Source organism: Leuciscus leuciscus (assembly GCF_965113295.1).
Source record: "Leuciscus leuciscus genome assembly, chromosome: 14".
Classification (NCBI taxonomy): Eukaryota; Metazoa; Chordata; class Actinopteri; order Cypriniformes; family Leuciscidae; genus Leuciscus; species Leuciscus leuciscus.
This window is the reverse complement of record NC_138738.1, coordinates 38,729,699-38,748,713: the sequence shown is the minus strand read 5'-3', so window position 1 is coordinate 38,748,713 and position 19,015 is coordinate 38,729,699. Positions and strand designations below refer to the sequence as shown.

Sequence of the window (19,015 nt, the reverse complement as noted above, 5' to 3'; positions counted from 1 at the left end):
GTTGGTATCTGGGGGCTTGCAGCAAAAGAGTGGGATAGTCTGGTTCCAGCATGGCCATACCGATGAAATAGTTGTCTCTGACTCCAGAAAAGATTGAAGTTGTCAATGAAGTTTACTCCTTTTATATTGCAGGTTTTTTGCAGCCATGTATTAATCCCAAGCAGCCGAGAAAACCTGTTTGTTCCTCTTGCTGGGAGTGGTCCACTGATGAATGTTTGAACTTTCAGTCTTTTAAGTGTTTCAAAAAGTTCATTGAAATCCTTCTTAAGGAGTTCTGACTGCTCTTTATGAATATCATTCTTCCCTACATGAATTATGAGTCGATTTGCAGTCTTATGTTTCATCAGAATGTTCTGAAGTTCCCTGTTTATATCAGAAGTTGTTGCCTTTGGAAGGCAGCATGTAGTTGTATCCCTGCTGCTAATGTTTCTGATTATGGAGTCCCCCACTATCAGAGTCCTGGGCTCGGCTGTGCTCGGAGCTGAGTGCCGCTGTCTGCTCGACCTTGAGCGCCAGTTAGCATCAGTGTTAGCTACTGGCTGATACAGTCTGTGTTCGATCACATTCATCACGTTTGGGGATTCCTCATTTACATTCATTAGTACTTCAAATCTGTTCTCAAGATGTATAGGTGTTGGTGGGAGACCAGTGTTTGCAATCCTTGTCAGAGCTGTATCTGGGGTAGAGGATGCTACTGCGGCAATATGTGGGGCTCGTGACAATCTGATGTCTCGAGTGCCTTTGGGTCTCGCTCCCTGTTTGTGCCATCGATTTGTAAGTCGATCGGCTTGTTTCTCTACCTGTCGAGGAGCACTAGTTTCATGGGACTCACCGGCTATATGCTGAGGGTGTCCATGACGAAGCTCTGTTGTGTGTTCCGTCTGGTTTGGTGGTCCCGTAAATAACTTTGTTTCAAGAACTGCAATCCTTTGTAAAAGTCTGTGGCAGTTAGTGCAGCAAGTAGATTCCAGAAGATGCATTTTCTCTCTTATCCTTGTAGGCAGTTGTGTTTTCCTTTCCCCGGAATGTAAGCTGGTCGGGTAGAAGAATTCTGCGTTTTTGTGGTAATCCAAACTTTGTCGTTTGAGCACTGTGCTGATTTGCTGAAGTTAAAATTAGGTGATAAAAGGAGCTAAAATATAAAAATATAGAAGATAAAATATAAAAGCGATAGAGCAAAGCGCGGAGCAGTAAGCAAGAGCGTCCGAACGGTAGCTGAGCTGAGCAGGAAGTCTTTAGAGCTTCTCTGAACTCATTTTTGGCTCCAACGAAGTTGCTTCCTTGATCAGACTTGATCTGACGAACAGCACCACGTATGGCGATGAAACATCGAAGGCCATTTATGAAGGCATCTGTCGACATGTCTTCAAGACTCTCAATATGAACAGCACGGGAGCTAAGGCAAGTGAAAAGAAGACCGTACCTCTTGTTCTCTTTTCTTCCTTGTTTTGTAAGGAATGGCCCGAAGCAGTCCATGCCGCAGAAAGTGAAGGGAGGTGATGGCTCCAACCGTTCAGGGGGTAGATCGGCCATCCTTTGCTCTTCCATAAGTTTGCGTTGCCGTCTACAGGTGACACATTGACGAATGTAGGATGCAACTGCCCGGTTGATTCCTGTAATCCAGTAGCCGCTGCGCCTTATTTCATTAATGGTAAGACCTTTACCTTGATGTTTCATCTTCTCATGGTGATAGGCAATAATCATCCTCGTGATGTGATGATCTTTGGGAATGATTGCAGGGTGCTTGATGAAGTTGGGAAGAGAGGAGTTGCACAGCCTCCCTCCCACCCTGAGGACACCGTCGTCGTGGAGAAAAGCGTCAAGAGCATGTAACGGATTGTGATGTGGTAGAGGGATCCCTTTGCTCAGCAGTTTCAACTCTTCTTGATACACATTTTTCTGCAGATCTTTGATTAAGCAATGTTCTGCCTCTTCTCGTTCAGTTACAGTGGTGAGACTGTTTGATCTATTCTTGCTTATGCGCCTGAGAATGCGTGCAACCGCTCGCGTAGCTAGCGACCATGATGAGAACTTAGACAAGCGATCAACGAGGCTCACGCATTCAGTAGTTTTGGTACTGAGCGCTAGAACACTCCTGACCTCTGGATCTCCGACTGTTAACTCTGGTACTTCATCTGTAGCCAGCTTTATTTCCTTGTTCCATAGGAACTTGGGCCCAGTGAGCCAGGTAGATGACAAAAGCTCACTGGCAGTTAAGCCCCGAGAAGCATGGTCAGCAGGATTCTCATTTGTTGGGACATATCGCCACTGTTGTGGGGCTGAGCTGAGCTGAATCTTCTGAACCCGGTTAGCCACAAACGTGTGAAATCGTCATGCTTCGTTTCTTATATAACCTAAGACCACTTTAGAGTCGGTCCAGAAGAACTCCTCTACATTAATACATCCCAATTCCTCCTTAAGCATGTTGCTTATCTTCACGGAAACAACTGCTGCTGTTAATTCTAATCTTGGGATGGTTGTGACCTTGGTTGGAGAGACACGTGATTTTCCTACAACTAAGGCACAATGAATATCTCCCTCTTCGTTTTGGAGTCGCAGGTATGAACACTGGCCGTAGCCCTTCATACTGGCATCAGAAAAGTGATGCAGATCTGTCTTTGAGACCCTTCCAAATCCAGCAGGAGAGTAGGTACGGGATATGGTGAAATTATCTAAGTGGGCTAGATCACTTCTCCATTGTTCCCATTTTGGGCGAAGCTCGTCAGTGAGAGGATCGTCCCAGCCAGTGCCCCGTCTGCACATCTCCTGAAGAATGATCTTCGCTTTGAGGACGACTGGCGCCACAAACCCAAGAGGATCGTACAGAGAAGCCACTGTAGATAAAATGCCGCGTCGAGTTGCAGGCTGTTCCTTGAGGCTGACATTAAGCCTGAAGCGGTCGGACTCCACATCCCATTGAATCCTGAGAGCTCTCTCAAGTGGCAAATCATCAAATGCAAGATCCATATCCTTCACGTTGGTTGCTCGTTCAGAGGGTGGTATACTCTCTAATACCTTTCTATCATTAGACACAAACTTATGCAGACGGAGACCACCCATGGCGCAGAGTTCACGAGCTTCCCTGGCAAGCTGAATAGCATCTTCAGTGTTTTCGACACTTGCAAGCCCATCATCTACATAAAAGTCCCTCATGACAAATCTCGAGCCTTGAGTGTAGATGTCCCGATTCTCCTTAGCTAGATGTTTCATCCCATAATTTGCACATCCCGGAGAGGAAGCTGCACCGAACAGATGCACTTTCATGCGAAACTCGCTGGGCTGTGAGTTCAAGTCTCCTTGCTTCCACCAAAGAAAGCGCAGGAAGTTGCGATCAGCTTCGTACACATGAAACTGATGAAACATCTTCTGAATGTCGCACATCAATGCAACGGGGTGCTGTCGGAAGTGGATGAGAACTCCACTCAAGTTGTTCAACATGTCAGGCCCAGAGAGGAGGTGATCATTCAAGCTTGTTCCTTTGTATCTGGCTGAGCAATCGAACACTACACTAAGTTTATCCGGCTTCTTCGCATGATGCACACCATGATGGGGAATGTACCATCTCTCCCCTTCACTCCCACTGTCCTTGACCTGCTCAGCATCTCCCTTTCCGATGACCTCCTCCATGAACTCAACATAATGCTTCTTATACCTTTCATCCCGTTGCAATTTCCTTTTAAGGTGAAGGAGGCGTGTCATAGCTGAGCCTTTGTTGTCAGGCAAGCTGGGTCTGGTTTTGAAGGGCAGAGGCATTTCATAATGGCCATGTATATTTTTCCTTATTCCCTCATCCAGTATGTCGAGGAATGTGATGTCGTCTTGTGACACAATTTTGCTGTCGTCACTGCCATCTTTGAAGTCAGACTCTAAAATGCGAATGACGTCGGTAGGAGTTATCGGAGGTAGCTCCTTAACTGTAATTCTGTGACACAGATGATGTGTGCTCAACGCATCATGGGTTTGTAGTGAGCGCCCTACAATACTCCATCCTAAATCCGTCCTTACAGCATAGGGTTCCTCATCTTCTCCTAAAAGGACTTGCCTTGGTGCCATAGCTCTTGAGCAGTTGTAGCCGATCAAAAGACCTACTACACAGTCCTTCAGTGGTTGGATTTCATCCACTATTTCTGCAAGATGACTCCATTGTTTAGCCGTCTCACAAGTGGGAATGTGAGAGCGGTTAACAGGTATGCAGTCCTTTGTATAGGCGACCGGAAGATCAACTTGAACTGCGGAACTATATCCTCTAACACGAAGTCCAGAAACACCTTCGCTTGTGAGCACTGTATCCTTACCACTCATAGTCGTCAACTTCAGTTTCACTGGATACTTGTCAACATTAAGACCATCACTCACTTCTTGGTCAATAAACGTAGTGTCGCTTTGAGTGTCAAGTAGTGCATAGACAAGTTTCTCAGTCGTTGGATCATTTTTAGATGAAACCCAGACTGGTATCACCATTGATGTGTTGGATGAGCCTTCACCTGCTACACTGAGTGATGTTGCAGCAGCGCCTCGATTTGTCTCTGGTTCTGCTGTAGACCTTTCTCTTTTATAGTTGTCATCATGCAGGGCTGTAGGATGCTTTCCCTTACAGTGGTCACACAAATGACGATGACGACAGTCTTTCACACTGTGGCCGGGTTTCAGGCATCCATAGCAGAGTTTCTTCTCCTTTATGTAGTTGCGTCGCTCAACCAACACCATCTCAGTGAACTTGGAGCATGCATGAAGCTGGTGTCTATTATCTTGACAAAGGATACATGAAGTCTTAACCTTCCTCTGTTCTGGCTTGTGGTTCTCATTGTCAGTGACTGTTTGAGTGGTAAGAACACCAGCCTTGTTTTTCTTCACATCTCTGAGATGTCTCTTCTCAGTGATAGAATCTGATGAACGAAGGGCATGAAAGGACGTAATGGGATTGCAAGCAATCTCAGCTTCATTTGACGTGAATCTAGCAAACTCCTTGAAACTTGGGAATTCTTGATTTTCATTTAGGCTTTGCGTGACTTGTCGGTTCCAGCTTAAAGCTGCCCAGTCTGGTAATTTGTGAACCAGCTTCCGATTCTCCTCCCAGTCATTTAATATGTCGAGACCCTTGACATAAGGCATGGCATCTTGACAAGCATTCAGAAAATCTGAGAAGCGTCTCAGTCCTTCAGCATCCCTTGATGGAATTCTCGGCCAGTTGGTGAGCTTCTCTCTGAATGCTTTCTGAATTGTGAATGGCTGGCCAAAGCGACGATTCAGTTTGTCCCATGCGTCTTGGTATGCTTCATTGTCATTTCGGTAGAAATTTCCATCTAAAACCTGCCGTGCTGGGCCACCAACGTATTTTTTCAGGTAGTATAGTTTTTCAGCTGATGTGATCACTCTTTGGTCAATGAGTGAGGTGAATGCTGCCTTCCATTCAATGAATTGTATGGGATCGCCATTGAAGACAAATGGCTCAGGAACAGGAAGCCTATTTAAGACTATGTTGTCTTGAAGGATCTGAGCGAGAGAGGGAATGTCTGTATAACGGGGCGATGCAACTTGAGAGAGGGGCACGGTAGATCCAGGCACATTCTTTGCTTCCATGTTCCTTTCCTTTTTAACATAGTTAGCATCCTTGTGTTCTGTCTCCTTTTCGTAAATCTTCAACTTGGCTTGAGCTGCCCGTATCTCTTTCTCTGCCTGCAATCGCTCCAACTCACGCCTTTGTGCCTCTAGAGCCTTGCGTTGTTGTTCCTCTAACTCTCTTATGGATTCTTTTTGCCTTTCTTCCTCTAGCAGCATCTGATAATTTGCTTCTTTCACTGCTAGTTCAGCTGCAGCATCTGCGCGTTTTGCTGTCATGACTGAAGTTATGGAGTAGTGGTCAGACTGGCTGTGACTTATCAAAGAAGCTGCGGATCCATAGACAGACTTTGCATAGTCATGGCGGAGCAGTTCATGAAGGCGGTGTCTTTCCTGCTGCTCATTAAACCCACTTTCATCATCTATAGCTCTGCTGTAGGCAATGTTGATGATTTCTGTGGTCACCGATTCACATGTATCAACTCTTCTTCTTATGTCGGTGGAGGGTGTGGTGAGATTTCGAATTTCATAATAAATGTTCATTACATCTTCTTTGTCTTTCTTAAGCTCTTCAATGAGAGGCCAGAGCTGACTCTCTGACATATAAGTCTTTAGCTGATCTCTTGCCTTCCGTGTGTGGAGCTTCCACTGCTCGTACATGGCAAACAGCCTTTTCTCTTTTTTCTTGGCCTCTTCATATTGATGTGCGCGCATCTTCTCGGTAGGGTGGCGTGTGCGTTCAGAGCGTCTTGGACCTTCAAGAGCATTATCATCCTTATTAAGCTTGCCTTGGAGATCAGTTAGACTTTGTTGTTTAGCTTCATTTGTTTCTTTCAGACACGGTCTCTCTGAGGAGTCTACCATTATGTGGGCTTCACCTTGTAAATCTTCATGCTGATAACCACCCATCTGCTCCTCCACCTCTATCTCATTACCTGACTCTGACATTATCACCTACAAATTTTAAACTCTAATGGCAGAAGAAGACCCCTTAGCAGATATAATAAAGCCCTCGTTATGAACTGTAAATATTAAATGTTCAGTCCGAGAAGCCGTTCATCCGTTGTTCGCCTTATTGCTGTACTCTTAGACTGTATAATAGTGGGTTAATACTCACAGTCCTGCATCAATGTCCGTGAATGAGGCTGTACTTGACCATTGAACCGAATCTGTGAGACCGCTGTCCAACGTAGGTCAGGCGCGAGGCGTGAAGATGCAGCTTGATGAGTCCATGCTGACACGATGTAGCAGAAGCTGTAGCCGGCGCCGTGAAGACCCTCCGTAGCCCGTCGTAGACAACACGTCGTCAGTATTGATGCGGGTAAAGCTCTTACTGTAGCAAAACCCCAGCCAGACAATGGTGAAGCGTACTGATATTTCAAAAAGCCTTTATTTTCTTACACCTTTTTCTTCTTGAAACACCGTAAGAGCTACAGGACAGATAAATAACATACAATTAGCTCTTACGAACCCAAACATAAGCCGAAGGCCACATTAAACAATATATTGTATATATAACAATATATAACAACATTACAAATAGCCATTTATAAAAACCCTTTTATGATGTTACCTCAGTCAGTATAAACAATGCTGAAAAGCTTATGTTAACATAACTTCACATGACATAAGCGATACACATTTAAACACTTCTTCAAGTCGAATAAATTAACCTACATATTAATGCACATAAACATTAAACAATTATTACTTATTTACTCTTTCTTTTTTTTGAGGGAGGGACTATTTAACAGAAATCGTAGTGTTTTTATTTTTACCCAGCTTCTTCAAGTTTGCATGGCGTGTGACATTTGGAACCTCGTTATTCCGTGATTCTAGGTAAGATTTGTATTGCATTAATCTGTGCCAGTCGTATTTTTGACAGTAGCACGTCTTTTTCAGTTCAGCTACATTCAATTTGACCAATCAGAGCCAAGCTTTTCAAGTCGAAGTCGAAGCAGAGTTAACTTAAGATACTGCCCTCAGAAGTTACTGGTTAAGTTGTCTTAATTGCTGTTTGCATAAATAATTTGCTCACTGTTTAGTTTTTTCTTAGGTGGAGGTCTGCTATGCATTTACTAATATGACTTACACGTGGAATACTGATGTTAACCACTGTAACATGATGCTGACACTGATTTCTAGCAACTTCAGCACTGGGTATATAGTCAAAGTCTAAAGTCTTTGGTAAATCTGTTTAAAATCTATGTGGAGACATTTGCCTGTCTTAAAACAACTATAAAACATGGTCCAATGCATCTGTAAAATACACAATTAGTCATTATAACATGTACAATACAACATTACTTTTTATTTGCAAAATGAAGCGGTGTATTTATTTCTGATTTCCTGAACAATGTTATGATGTAGATTATCTTTGAAAATGTATGTTTTGAACATAAAGTTACTATGTCTTGAGCTGACCAGCCAATTATGGTAGTGTTTGTTGATTGGTGTTTATATTTGTTCAAGCTTGTCAACCATATTGCCTTTTTGATTACTTTCTAATATATATTTCTAATTACAGATAAATACAAAGATTAAATTGTTAAAAAGGATGCTTATAAGAGAGCATACATCTGAAACAGCTGAGGCTGTGAAGGGTTTTGATTATATTACCCACCAGGTACATTGTACTCAGCGTACTGACATTCTTAAAAAAAAAAAAAAATCATTCATCATAATTTGCCTTGTATGTATGTATGTATGTATGTATGTATGTATGTATGCATGTATGTATAATATATTAGCCTTGTATGCCTTATATATATAAGAAGAGAGTAGTAAGATTTTTGAATCAGGCCTATTGAAAGGTGATTCGGTCAGTCTTGGTAGGAAAATGTTAGCAACGTGTCCATTTCAGCCGTCTATTTGTGCTTCCTTTGAGTCATTCACGTAAAAATCTGTTTATTGAATTGTTTTTTGGTAAAGCTGCAAGTCACTTGTCCTAGTTGTCCTGACATACAATATTTTGCACACCTTCTAATTTCCTTAAATCTTTGCAACAGAGGTGAAGAGAGTGCATGTTAGCATGACCACAATAGACACGTTCATTGGAAATACCCCAGGTCAGGGGTCAGCAAGTAAGTTTAGCATCGGGCCACAAAAACATTTTACCACTAGATGGCGGGCCAAAGGATAATCTATTATGAATTTAATATTATTTAATATTATGATATACTATTTTATACACACACCCACATATATATATATATATATATATATATATGTGTTTGTGTGTGTATAAAATAGTATATTATAATATTTAATAATCACTTTAATAAACACATTGTTAATAACTGCTATTCTAAGCTAAATGGCACGTAAAGTGAATTGAACTGTCACTAGATGACAGCAGTAATACTAAATGTGTGTGTATGCTTGTGTGTGATATTCCAGATTGTTGAATCATACACCTGTGGGAGGAAGACGGCTCGCTGGCCCATGGCTGTATTCCTCAACATGATTGATGTCTCGGCCTACAATGCTTTTGTGATCTGGAGGGAAATAAATCCCACTTGGAGACAGGGGGATAGCTACAGGAGGAGGCATTTTCTGGAGGAGCTAGGAAGAGCGTTCGTGTCCCCCTTGCCAAGGGATGTAAAAACAAGCATCATTTGCACAAAGTGCAATCATCCAAATTGCAAGAGACACTCAGTTGTGATCTGTGACATGTGCAACAAACACTAATTACAGTTAGTATGTAAATAATATGCACATAATATGTAAATATAGTTAGGATGATATTTAAAACACTTATTTTATTATTTTTTTCTCTATTTTCCATTGACTAATAATTATACTTTTGCTGTTATTTTAGTTTTTTGTTCATAATTGCTGTTGCCTTTTGAAGATGAGTTACTGTTCATTGAATGGTACAAAAAAATAGATTTAATGAAAACGTTTATTATAAAAGGTTTTAAAAAATGTTATGACTGAATGAATTGCATTTTTATTAAATTAGAATTAAAACAATGGGTAACAAAATGCTTTCCATTTCTTCTCTTTCCAACGCAATGTTCAGGTTTGACTGTATTATAAAGTAAAACTGGCACTTCAAATTACCATTTAAACCAAACCAAACAAACAAACAAACTTGACAAAAGTAGTCTTTGAGAATCTCTTAAAGGGATAGTTCACTTTGAAATTCATTTTTGGTATGTTTTAGCTTACCTCAAGGGCATCCAAGATGTAGGTGTCTTTTTTTCCGCAGTAGTTTCAATTTTGATATTTTTAGGTCAAACCGTTCTTGTCTGTCAGTCATATAATGCAGGTCTATGGTCACCACCTCAAACAGCATGCACAGAGTCCAAATTAAAACAATTCCCCATCGTAAGTACACATTGATGGCCTAAGACACGAAACGAGCGGTTTGTGTGAGAAAATGAACAGTATTTATATCGTTTTTACCATTTATACACAGCCATGTCCAAGTGATCTGATCTGACGTGTATGCAGACTGGTGCATAGATATATACACTAGATGTCGCCTTGTCTACGGCAGTTCACTGAACGAATGTCTTTAAGGCGACATCTTAAAGCTTGCATGCTCTTTGAGATAATGACCATAGACCTGCATTATATGACTGACCAAAAATGTATTTCAAAGTGAACTATCCCTTTAATATATATTCAAATCCACAACCTGAAAAAAACAACAATGTAATTCACAAGCCTTTCTACAGAGAACTGTACATCCATCTAGTACACTACACTACACTTACACTATGATACTCATGCTCACTGCTCTCACCAGATGGCACCAATCTGACAAAAATTAGATTTTAAAGGCCTAGTCTCTATTTTAACCTGAAATACAGCATTAATTGATAAATAATGAAAATTATATATATATTATATATATTATCATTTTGTTCAATGGGAAAAAATAGATCATAATTATTGCATAAATATTAATTATTACAATAAAATACTCTCTCAAAATACAAAAAAGAAAAAGAAAAAATATTATTGAACAAAACTTTTACATTGATTTTACTGGGGAAAAATCAATTTCACTTTTGACTGCGAAGGTCCTGAGTGTGGCTCCCAAATGAAGAACCCCAGATTAAGTATGTCCAAAAAAGCACAATTTAAATACATTTCCTTTTCACCTGGGCTATCATCTCTGAGTGTTCACAATCATCTGTAAAGGTGTTTCCCTCTAAGCTGCTTGAACAGTGACGGTCTTGAATCCACGGAGGACGGTGGAGCGATATGTCAAGTCTAAACTAGCGTGAAGCATCTTGGCTCCCGTCATCCTGGGAATGAAACGGATGGGCCTCCTCATGGTTTCTCGAGGCAGGATCGTAAGCCTGAGATATAAAGAACAGGACATTTCAAGACAAGGAAATCACTATTACTACTGCTCATGTTTAGGGTTAGTGATTTACACAAAAAAACAATAAGGATTCATCTTAAATCTAGATTAAATCAAGGCTTATATAATAATTCTGTTGCAGCAAACAAAAAAACTTGCATTTAAAGCATAATTTTGATCCTGGCTTTAATTTACATTTAAGATAGATTAACTTTAATTCTGTTGGTCCACTACTTTAAGTCTCAGAGTTTATATTTGTACTATGGGGCAAATCTGCAAGTTTAACACACAAATTAATGTACACTGTTTCTGTTATGCATATGATTACACAATACACACAGAGAAACTGAAATAAACAGTGATTTTAGTGCTTCTGAAATGCAGGCCGGTGCAGGTACTGACACTTTTAATAGACACAGCTGCAGTGAAACTGATGTCACAGATAAACAAGATAAAGATGTCAAAAATGTCAGGAACAACCCCACCCACTTTACAGATATTACTGTATGTACTCGACTGTTAGACGCCCTTCAGAGTCAGGTATGTGAGCTAAATTTACCATGGGAATCATGTGTGTGCTAAAATACCAACGTTACTATACACAGTGACTATTAAATCAAAATAGATGAATATGGGATCTTTTTAAACAGTGTAAGAATGTTTCTGTAATTTTAATTACTTTAATGATTATTGTATTATTTATCTAAGTAAAGTCACTATGGTATTATGGTCACCATGGTACATTTTTACAATTACATGTTTTACATGTTTGAGCATCAGCCCAACACACCGTATCAACCAATGGTGTGTGTTTGGGGCGGAGCTATCTGTTTGCCTGACCAATGGCAGACAGGGGTGTGTTTGAGAAACCTTTTCGAATCATTAATTTAACTGAATTACATGGTTATTTATGTGCATTTATTTGGTGATCGATCGCTCCAAAAACTGAAATGAAACACTTCACGTACCTCATCTGAACCTTCTCCTCCAAGAGTCCTGAACCCGCTACGATGAGGTCACCGCTCACTGCAATACTGAACGGGTTGGTAAAGGTTACCGTGGCAACTTGCTGTGTGTTAATAATGACCGAGGACTCGTTTTGAATCTGGAAGAAAACACAGGGTTCTTATTAAATTGCTTTATTTTTTTTATTACTTGTGAATTCAATTATGCCAAAAATCTATTTTTATAATATCCTATGATCTTGGAGTGATGCACGTGTTTACAAAAAATAATCTGAAAACACTTTAATTTAGTAACAAAACAAACATTGTGTTGTTTCTTAAAGTCAACATGAAACTGCATTTGCAACCCATTATATAATGGGGCTCTTTTTTGTCCATGAAAGGAGCTCAATATATATATACAGTGGGTACGGAAAGTATTCAGACCCCCTTACATTTTTCACTCTTTGTTATATTGCAGCCATTTGCTAAAATCATTTAAGTTCATTTTTTTTCCTCATTATTGTACACACAGCACCCCATATTGACAGAAAAACACAGAATTGTTGACATTTTTGCACATTTATTAAAAAAGAAAAACTGAAATATCACATGGTCCTAAGTATTCAGACCCTTTGCTGTGACACATATATATTTAACTCAGGTGCTGTCCATTTCTTCTGATCATCCTTGAGATGGTTCTACACCTTCATTTGAGTCCAGCTGTGTTTGATTATACTGATTGGACTTGATTAGGAAAGCCACACACCTGTCTATATAAGTCAAGTCAAGTCAAGTCAAGTCAAGTTTATTTGTATAGCACTTTTCACAATACAGATTGTATCAAAGCAGCTTCACAGTATTAAATTAAAATAATACAACAAAGTTTGTTTCAAGAGGAATTTATTGATTGATAAAATTAAATTAAATATCCCCAAAATATCCCCAAGCACACAGCTATATAAGACCTTACAGCTCACAGTGCATGCCAGAGCAAATGAGAATCATGAGGTCAAAGGAACTGCCTGAAGAGCTCAGAGACAGAATTGTGACAAGGCACAGATCTGGCCAAGGTTACAAAAAAAATTCTGCTGCACTTAAGGTTCCTAAGAGCACAGTGGCCTCCATAATCCTTAAATGGAAGACGTTTGGGACGACCAGAACCCTTCCTAGAGCTGGCCGTCCGGCCAAACTGAGCTATCGGGGGAGAAGAGCCTTGGTGAGAGAGGTAAAGAAGAACCTAAAGATCACTGTGGCTGAGCTCCAGAGATGCAGTCGGGAGATGGGAGAAAGTTGTATTAAGTCAACCATCACTGCAGCCATCCACCAGTCGGGGCTTTATGGCAGAGTGGCCCGACGGAAGCCTCTCAGTGCAAGACACATGAAAGCACACCTGAAGGACTCCAAGATGGTGATAATTAAGATTCTCTGGTCTGATGAGACCAAAATAGAACTTTTTGGCCTTAATTCTAAGCGGTATGTGTGGAGAAAACCAGGCACTGCTCATCACCTGTCCAATACAGTCTCAACAGTGAAGCATGGTGGTGGCAGCATCATGCTGTGGGGGTGTTTTTCAGCTGCAGGGACAGGACGACTGGTTGCAATCGAGGGAAAAATGAATGCGGCCAAGTACAGGGATATCCTGGACGAAAACCTTCTCCAGAGTGCTCTGGACCTCAGACTGGGCCGAAGGTTCACCTTCCAACAAGACAATGACCCCAAGCACACAGCTAAAATAACGAAGGAGTGGCTTCACAACAACTCCGTGACTGTTCTTGAATGGCCCAGCCAGAGCCCTGACTTAAACCCAATTGAGCATCTCTGGAGAGACCTGAAAATGGCTGTCCACCAACGTTTACCATCCAACCTGACAGAACTGGAGAGGATCTGCAAGGAGGAATGGCAGAGGATACCCAAATCCAGGTGTGAAAAACTTGTTGCATCTTTCCCAAAAAGACTCATGGCTGTATTAGATCAAAAGGGTGCTTCTACTAAATACCGAGCAAAGGGTCTGAATACTTAGGACCAGTGGTGTAGTAAGGTTGGTAAACTATAAATTCTGGTGGACCACAACTTAATCACCCGGCAAGGTGGGCCACTGCCTACCGGTGTATGTGTATCCTGATGACATCGCTATAGGCTATCATTTGATGGTACTACCAAGGGTATCACTGGTTGTTCCCTCATCATAGGTCACACAATCACTATTCAATTCATACATTAATCTAAGTTCTTGTTAAAGAGACTCAAAAAGGAATAATATGGTTGAAATCTATAAAGTTTACTAAATGACAAAACAGAGAGAACAAAAATATTTAAGAGAGATCGAGAGGGAGGCTTATATCCAGGGCTTCCAATGCAATGCACTTGTGCATAATAATTAGGGATTTGGGATTATTTTCATAGTTGATTAATCTGTTGAATATTTCCTCGATTAATTGATTAGTTGTTTGGTCTATCAGAAAATGTGGATCAGTGTTTCCCTGTAGAGGGAAAAGTCTTTAACCTGGTGCAGGCTTGATTCCCTCTGAATCTCTTGTACAGTTGGGTTTTGACATATGCTCCCTACATTAAACCAGCTGCCTGTAATAAAATAAAAATAAAACGTTTTTCAATTCTGCATCGTTTTAATGATTTCCTGTTGCGGCTGCGATCAAGTTTCATTCTCGCGCAGCTTCACGAGCGTGTGTTTTCTGCTACGTGTGTGCGCCGGTCTCTTTGTTCCGTGTGTGTGTGTGTGTGTGTGTGTGTGTGTGTCTCGGCGCGCTGCGCTCTCTGCTCCGTGTTTGCGCGCTACGCGTTCTGCTCTGTAGTTAACGGCCCAAATGCTCGAATCATGTGCCGATCGGCGATCACGCACTGGAAAAGCAAAGTCCGCTCAAATAATGTGAAATTTAGAGGTGGATAAACGCAATGTAGAGGTGGATAAACGCACTTTGGAGGTGGGCAAACGCTATTTCCAAATTTTGGGAGGTGCGTAAACGGCGTTTACGTGCGTTTAGCCTCCACTACATCCCTGCTTAGGACCATGTGATATTTCAGTTTTTCTTTTTTAATAAATATGCAAAAATGTCAACAATTCTGTGTTTTTCTGTCAATATGGGGTGCTGTGTGTACAATAATGAGGAACAAAATGAACTTAAATAATTTTAGCAAATGGCTGCAATATAACAAAGAGTGAAAAATTTAAGGGGGTCTGAATACTTTTCATACCCACTGTATATTACATTTACATTTTACATTTATTCATTTAGCTGACGCTTTTATCCAAAGCGACTTACAATTGCAATATATGTCAGAGGTCGCACGCCTCTGGAGCAACTAGGGGTTAAGTGTCTTGCTCAGGGACACATTGGTGTCTCACAGTGGATTCGAACCTGGGTCTCTCACACCAAAGGCATGCGTCTTATCCATTGCGCCACCACCACCCATATTAGGGATGGACGATATATCAGCCACCATATCAGTATCGGCAGATATATATGTCAAATTATTAGGGTTATTATTTTCGTCCTGTTATTAAGATGGCAGATATATTAAAGCCGATAAATAATGGATTATTTCCTACAGCTGAGACACTTCAGATGTGCACTGTTCGCCATGATGGTTTAGAATTGCTTTAAATATGACTAGAATCATTACAAATAAGGAAAATACAGTAAAGTGCAACATGTGCAGCGCAAGTCTGGCATATCGGCTACATAAAATTATAATGAGAAAAATTATAATTGTGTGCTTGGGACATTGCTTTTAATGGTGAGACTTTTGTTTTTGTAATCATGCTCTCAAAAATTATATAAAAATTTTGATTTATCGGCCAATATACCAGTTATCGGCTTAGAAATTTGAAAGAATTATCGGTATCGGGCAAAATTTTCATATCGGTGATTCCTAATATATACAGGTGCTGGTCATAAAATTAGAATATCATCAAAAAGTTGATTTATTTCAAGAATTCAACTTAACAGGTGAAACTAATATATTATATAGACTCATTACATGCAAAGTGAGATATTTCAAGCCTTTATTTGTTATAATTTTGATGATTATGGCTTAAAGCTTATGAAACCCACGAAATCAAAATCCCAGAAAATAAGAATATTACATGAAATCACACAGTAATTACACAGTGATGCCATGGTCATTGAACCAGGTTTTGGTTCTTTTGGCAGTGTGGGCAGGTGCAAATCCCGCTGGAAAATGAAGTCCGCATCTCCATAAAGCTTGTCTGCTGAAGGAAGCATGAAGTGCTCTGGAAATGTCCTGGTAGACGCTGCGTTGAGTGGACAGCACAGTGGACCAACACCAGCCGATGACATGGCTCCCAAACCAACACAGACTGTGAAAACTTCACACTGGACTTCAAGCATCTTGGATTGTGTGCCTCTCCATTCTTCCTCCAGACTCTGGGACCTTGGTTTCCAAATGAGATGCAAAATTTGCTCTCATCAGAAAAGAGGACTTTGGTCCACTGTGCTTTATTAAATCCAGAGTCAGCGCAGCCGTCTACCAGGACATTTTCAGAGCACTTCATGCTTCCTTCATTTTCAAGCAGGATTTGCCCCTGCCCACACTGCCAAAAGAACCATAACCTGGTTCAATGACCATGGTATTACTCTGTAATTACTGTGTGATTTCATGTAATATTCTAATTTTCTGGGATTTTGATTTCGTGGGTTTCATAAGCTGTAAGCCATAATCATCAAAATTATAACAAATAAAGGCTTGAAATATCTCACTTTGCATGTAATGACCCAGTGGGCATTTGATGTCAATTTAACATCAATATGACATCAAACATTGATGTCAAAATTACGTCACGAAATAGGTCAAAAATGAAAGTCATATTGACGTCAAAGTGTCGATGTCAATTTGATGTCAAGATTTTGACCTCTGCTGATGTCATTTTGACATGGTGTTTTGCTGATTTATTTTGGTGTCAATTCAACATTTATTTGATGTCAAGATGTCATGATGTTGATCCCAGCAGGCACAGGATATAGACTACAACGTCGGTCAGACTTTGGATTATGGTTGAAAATGAAAGTCGGTTTGATGTCTAAATCCAATGTTTGTTTGACGTCAGGCTCCAATGTTGGGCAGTCGTTGAATTTTGGTTGGAATAAACCAAACAAAAAGGTGAAATGCATGGCCGTACACTTATTACCAGCTTCACTTAAAACTAACCAGATTTACTTTATTTAATTTCCGCTTTAATCAATAGTTGTATTTTAAAGTCACCATGATGGTGGTTAGCGTTTGCTTTAGTTGGACTCTTGACTTTTTAGTATAAATTTTTCTCTGGCTGCTATAAATGTGTGTTTATAAATCACATTTGTTGTGGCAAAAAAAGCCATGAGGAAGTTTAGATCAGGTGATGTTGGCTGTTTATTGATGATGATGATGATATCATCATGTAATTGCCTGAATCCCTGATCTTATTCAGTGTCTAATGTTTAGATTATATAGGACTTGTGTTTTTAATGTTTTTTTACAATAGAAGACAATTGATTTTACAGCATGAGAGCAATGTTGCTTAATTAATATAAATGATTTTCAAAACATTTAGTGCATTAAACTTTTTCCTCTACATTATTACTTAGCCATCAAGAATCAGTGTATGACTCTCAACAATGGTGACAATCAGTGAAATGTTTCAGCTGCAGTGCATGCTGGGTACCACTAATCAAAACTCACCCATATATCCCAGCATGCATTGCGGCTTTAATAAATTATGCAGCTGGAGTTGATCTGATTATCTGGATATTTTGTTTGATTGTCACCATTGTTGAGATTCATATGCTGTTTCTTGATGTCTGTGTGTGTCTGAGTACTGCCATAGATGAAAGGTTTTTGTGCACTAAATAGTTTTAAAAAATCAAGTATATTTTTTGATAAACAACACTGCTAGACTTGCTGTAGAATCAAATGACTTCTATTATGAATAAAACAATGTTAAAACCACAAGTCCTATATAATCAAAGCATCAGACACTAAATAAGATCAGGGATTCAAGCAATTACATGATGATATCATCATCATCATCATCATCATCATCATCATCAATAAACAGCCAACATTACCCAATCTCATTTTCTCATGGCGCTTTTAGCTACAACAACTGTGCTTTATAAACACTCAATTATAACAGCCAGAGAAAAGTTTATATTACAGAGTCAAGGGTCAAGAGAACAACTAAAGCAAACGCTAACCACCATCATGGTGATTTAAAAATACAAAATATCATTTCTTTAAACCGGAAATTAAATAAAGTAAATCTGGTTAGTTTTAAGTGAAGCTGGTAATAAGTGTACGGTAGGGCTGGGCGATTTAAATCGCCCAGCCCTAGTGTACGGCCATGCATTTCACCTTTTTGTTTGGTGTATTCCAGCCAAAATTGAACGATTGCCCAATGTTGGAGCTTGACGTCAAACAAACATTGGATTTAGATGTCAATCCGACTTTCATTTTCAACCAAAATCCAACGTCTGACCGACGCTGTAGTCTATATCCTGTGCCTGCTGGGCATCTATTTGACGTCAGGATGCCATGATGTTGATGTCATTTTAATGCTATTTTGATATCATTCAATATCAAGCTCCAATATCAGATTAAATTGACCTTTTATAGTATATGCAATTATAGTGTCTGCTGTCATTTTAAACGTGAACTAAATGTAAATATGCTAGGATTTAAATAAATAAAAACACACATGCAAAATACATAGACCTAGGTCTACAACTTTCAAGATCATTCAGGCTAGGTCTTTTAGATGTTGAAAATGAGTCACATTGATTTACAATGAGTAATAAATATACTTTTTTCCGACATTTCCAACATTGTTTTGACATAAATTTCACATAAATTTGACGTCTTGTTTCCTGACATCAAATCAACATCGATTTAATGTCAATGATATTGACCTGAGATGTAGGGACCAGAAAAAAACATGTCAGATTGATACCTTTGTTAGGCATCTTTACAACCACAAGGAAATAATTACAAAATATAATGAAAATATGCATATTCATTTGACCATGGTGGTCAAAATCTTGACAATTTGTTGATGTAAAATTGACGTCAAGGTGGCCGCTGGGGAGTCTATATAATATATTAGTTTCACCTGTTAAGTTGAATTCTTGAAATAAATCAACTTTTTGATAATATTCAAATTTTATGACCAGCACCCGTA

The 19,015-nt window shown here is 39.8% G+C and overlaps 2 protein-coding genes across 5 annotated transcripts in view; both read right to left on the bottom strand.

The window, feature by feature from the left end:
- Positions 1–2,320: 2,320 nt before the first annotated feature.
- LOC309473873 (uncharacterized protein) lies at positions 2,321–6,580 on the bottom strand. The gene is made up of 2 exons (XM_082136111.1): positions 4,605–6,580; positions 2,321–4,535 (listed from the first exon to the last, which is right to left on the bottom strand). Exons 1-2 carry the CDS (start codon positions 6,505–6,507, stop codon positions 2,332–2,334), a joined length of 4,107 nt encoding a protein of 1,368 aa, XP_081992237.1. The 5' UTR covers positions 6,508–6,580; the 3' UTR covers positions 2,321–2,331.
- A 3,866-nt stretch (positions 6,581–10,446) lies between these two features.
- Positions 10,447–19,015, bottom strand: part of LOC309473892 (protein-glutamine gamma-glutamyltransferase 5-like) — a 33,727-nt gene continuing 25,158 nt past the window's right edge. For all 4 annotated transcript variants that reach the window (XM_082136138.1, XM_082136139.1, XM_082136140.1 and 1 more), the window contains 2 exons: positions 11,848–11,984; positions 10,447–10,874 (listed from right to left, as the gene is read on the bottom strand). In XM_082136138.1, the coding sequence (XP_081992264.1) occupies positions 10,724–10,874; positions 11,848–11,984 (288 nt within the window). In that variant the 3' untranslated portion in view covers positions 10,447–10,723. The remainder of the gene's footprint in view (positions 10,875–11,847; positions 11,985–19,015) is intronic.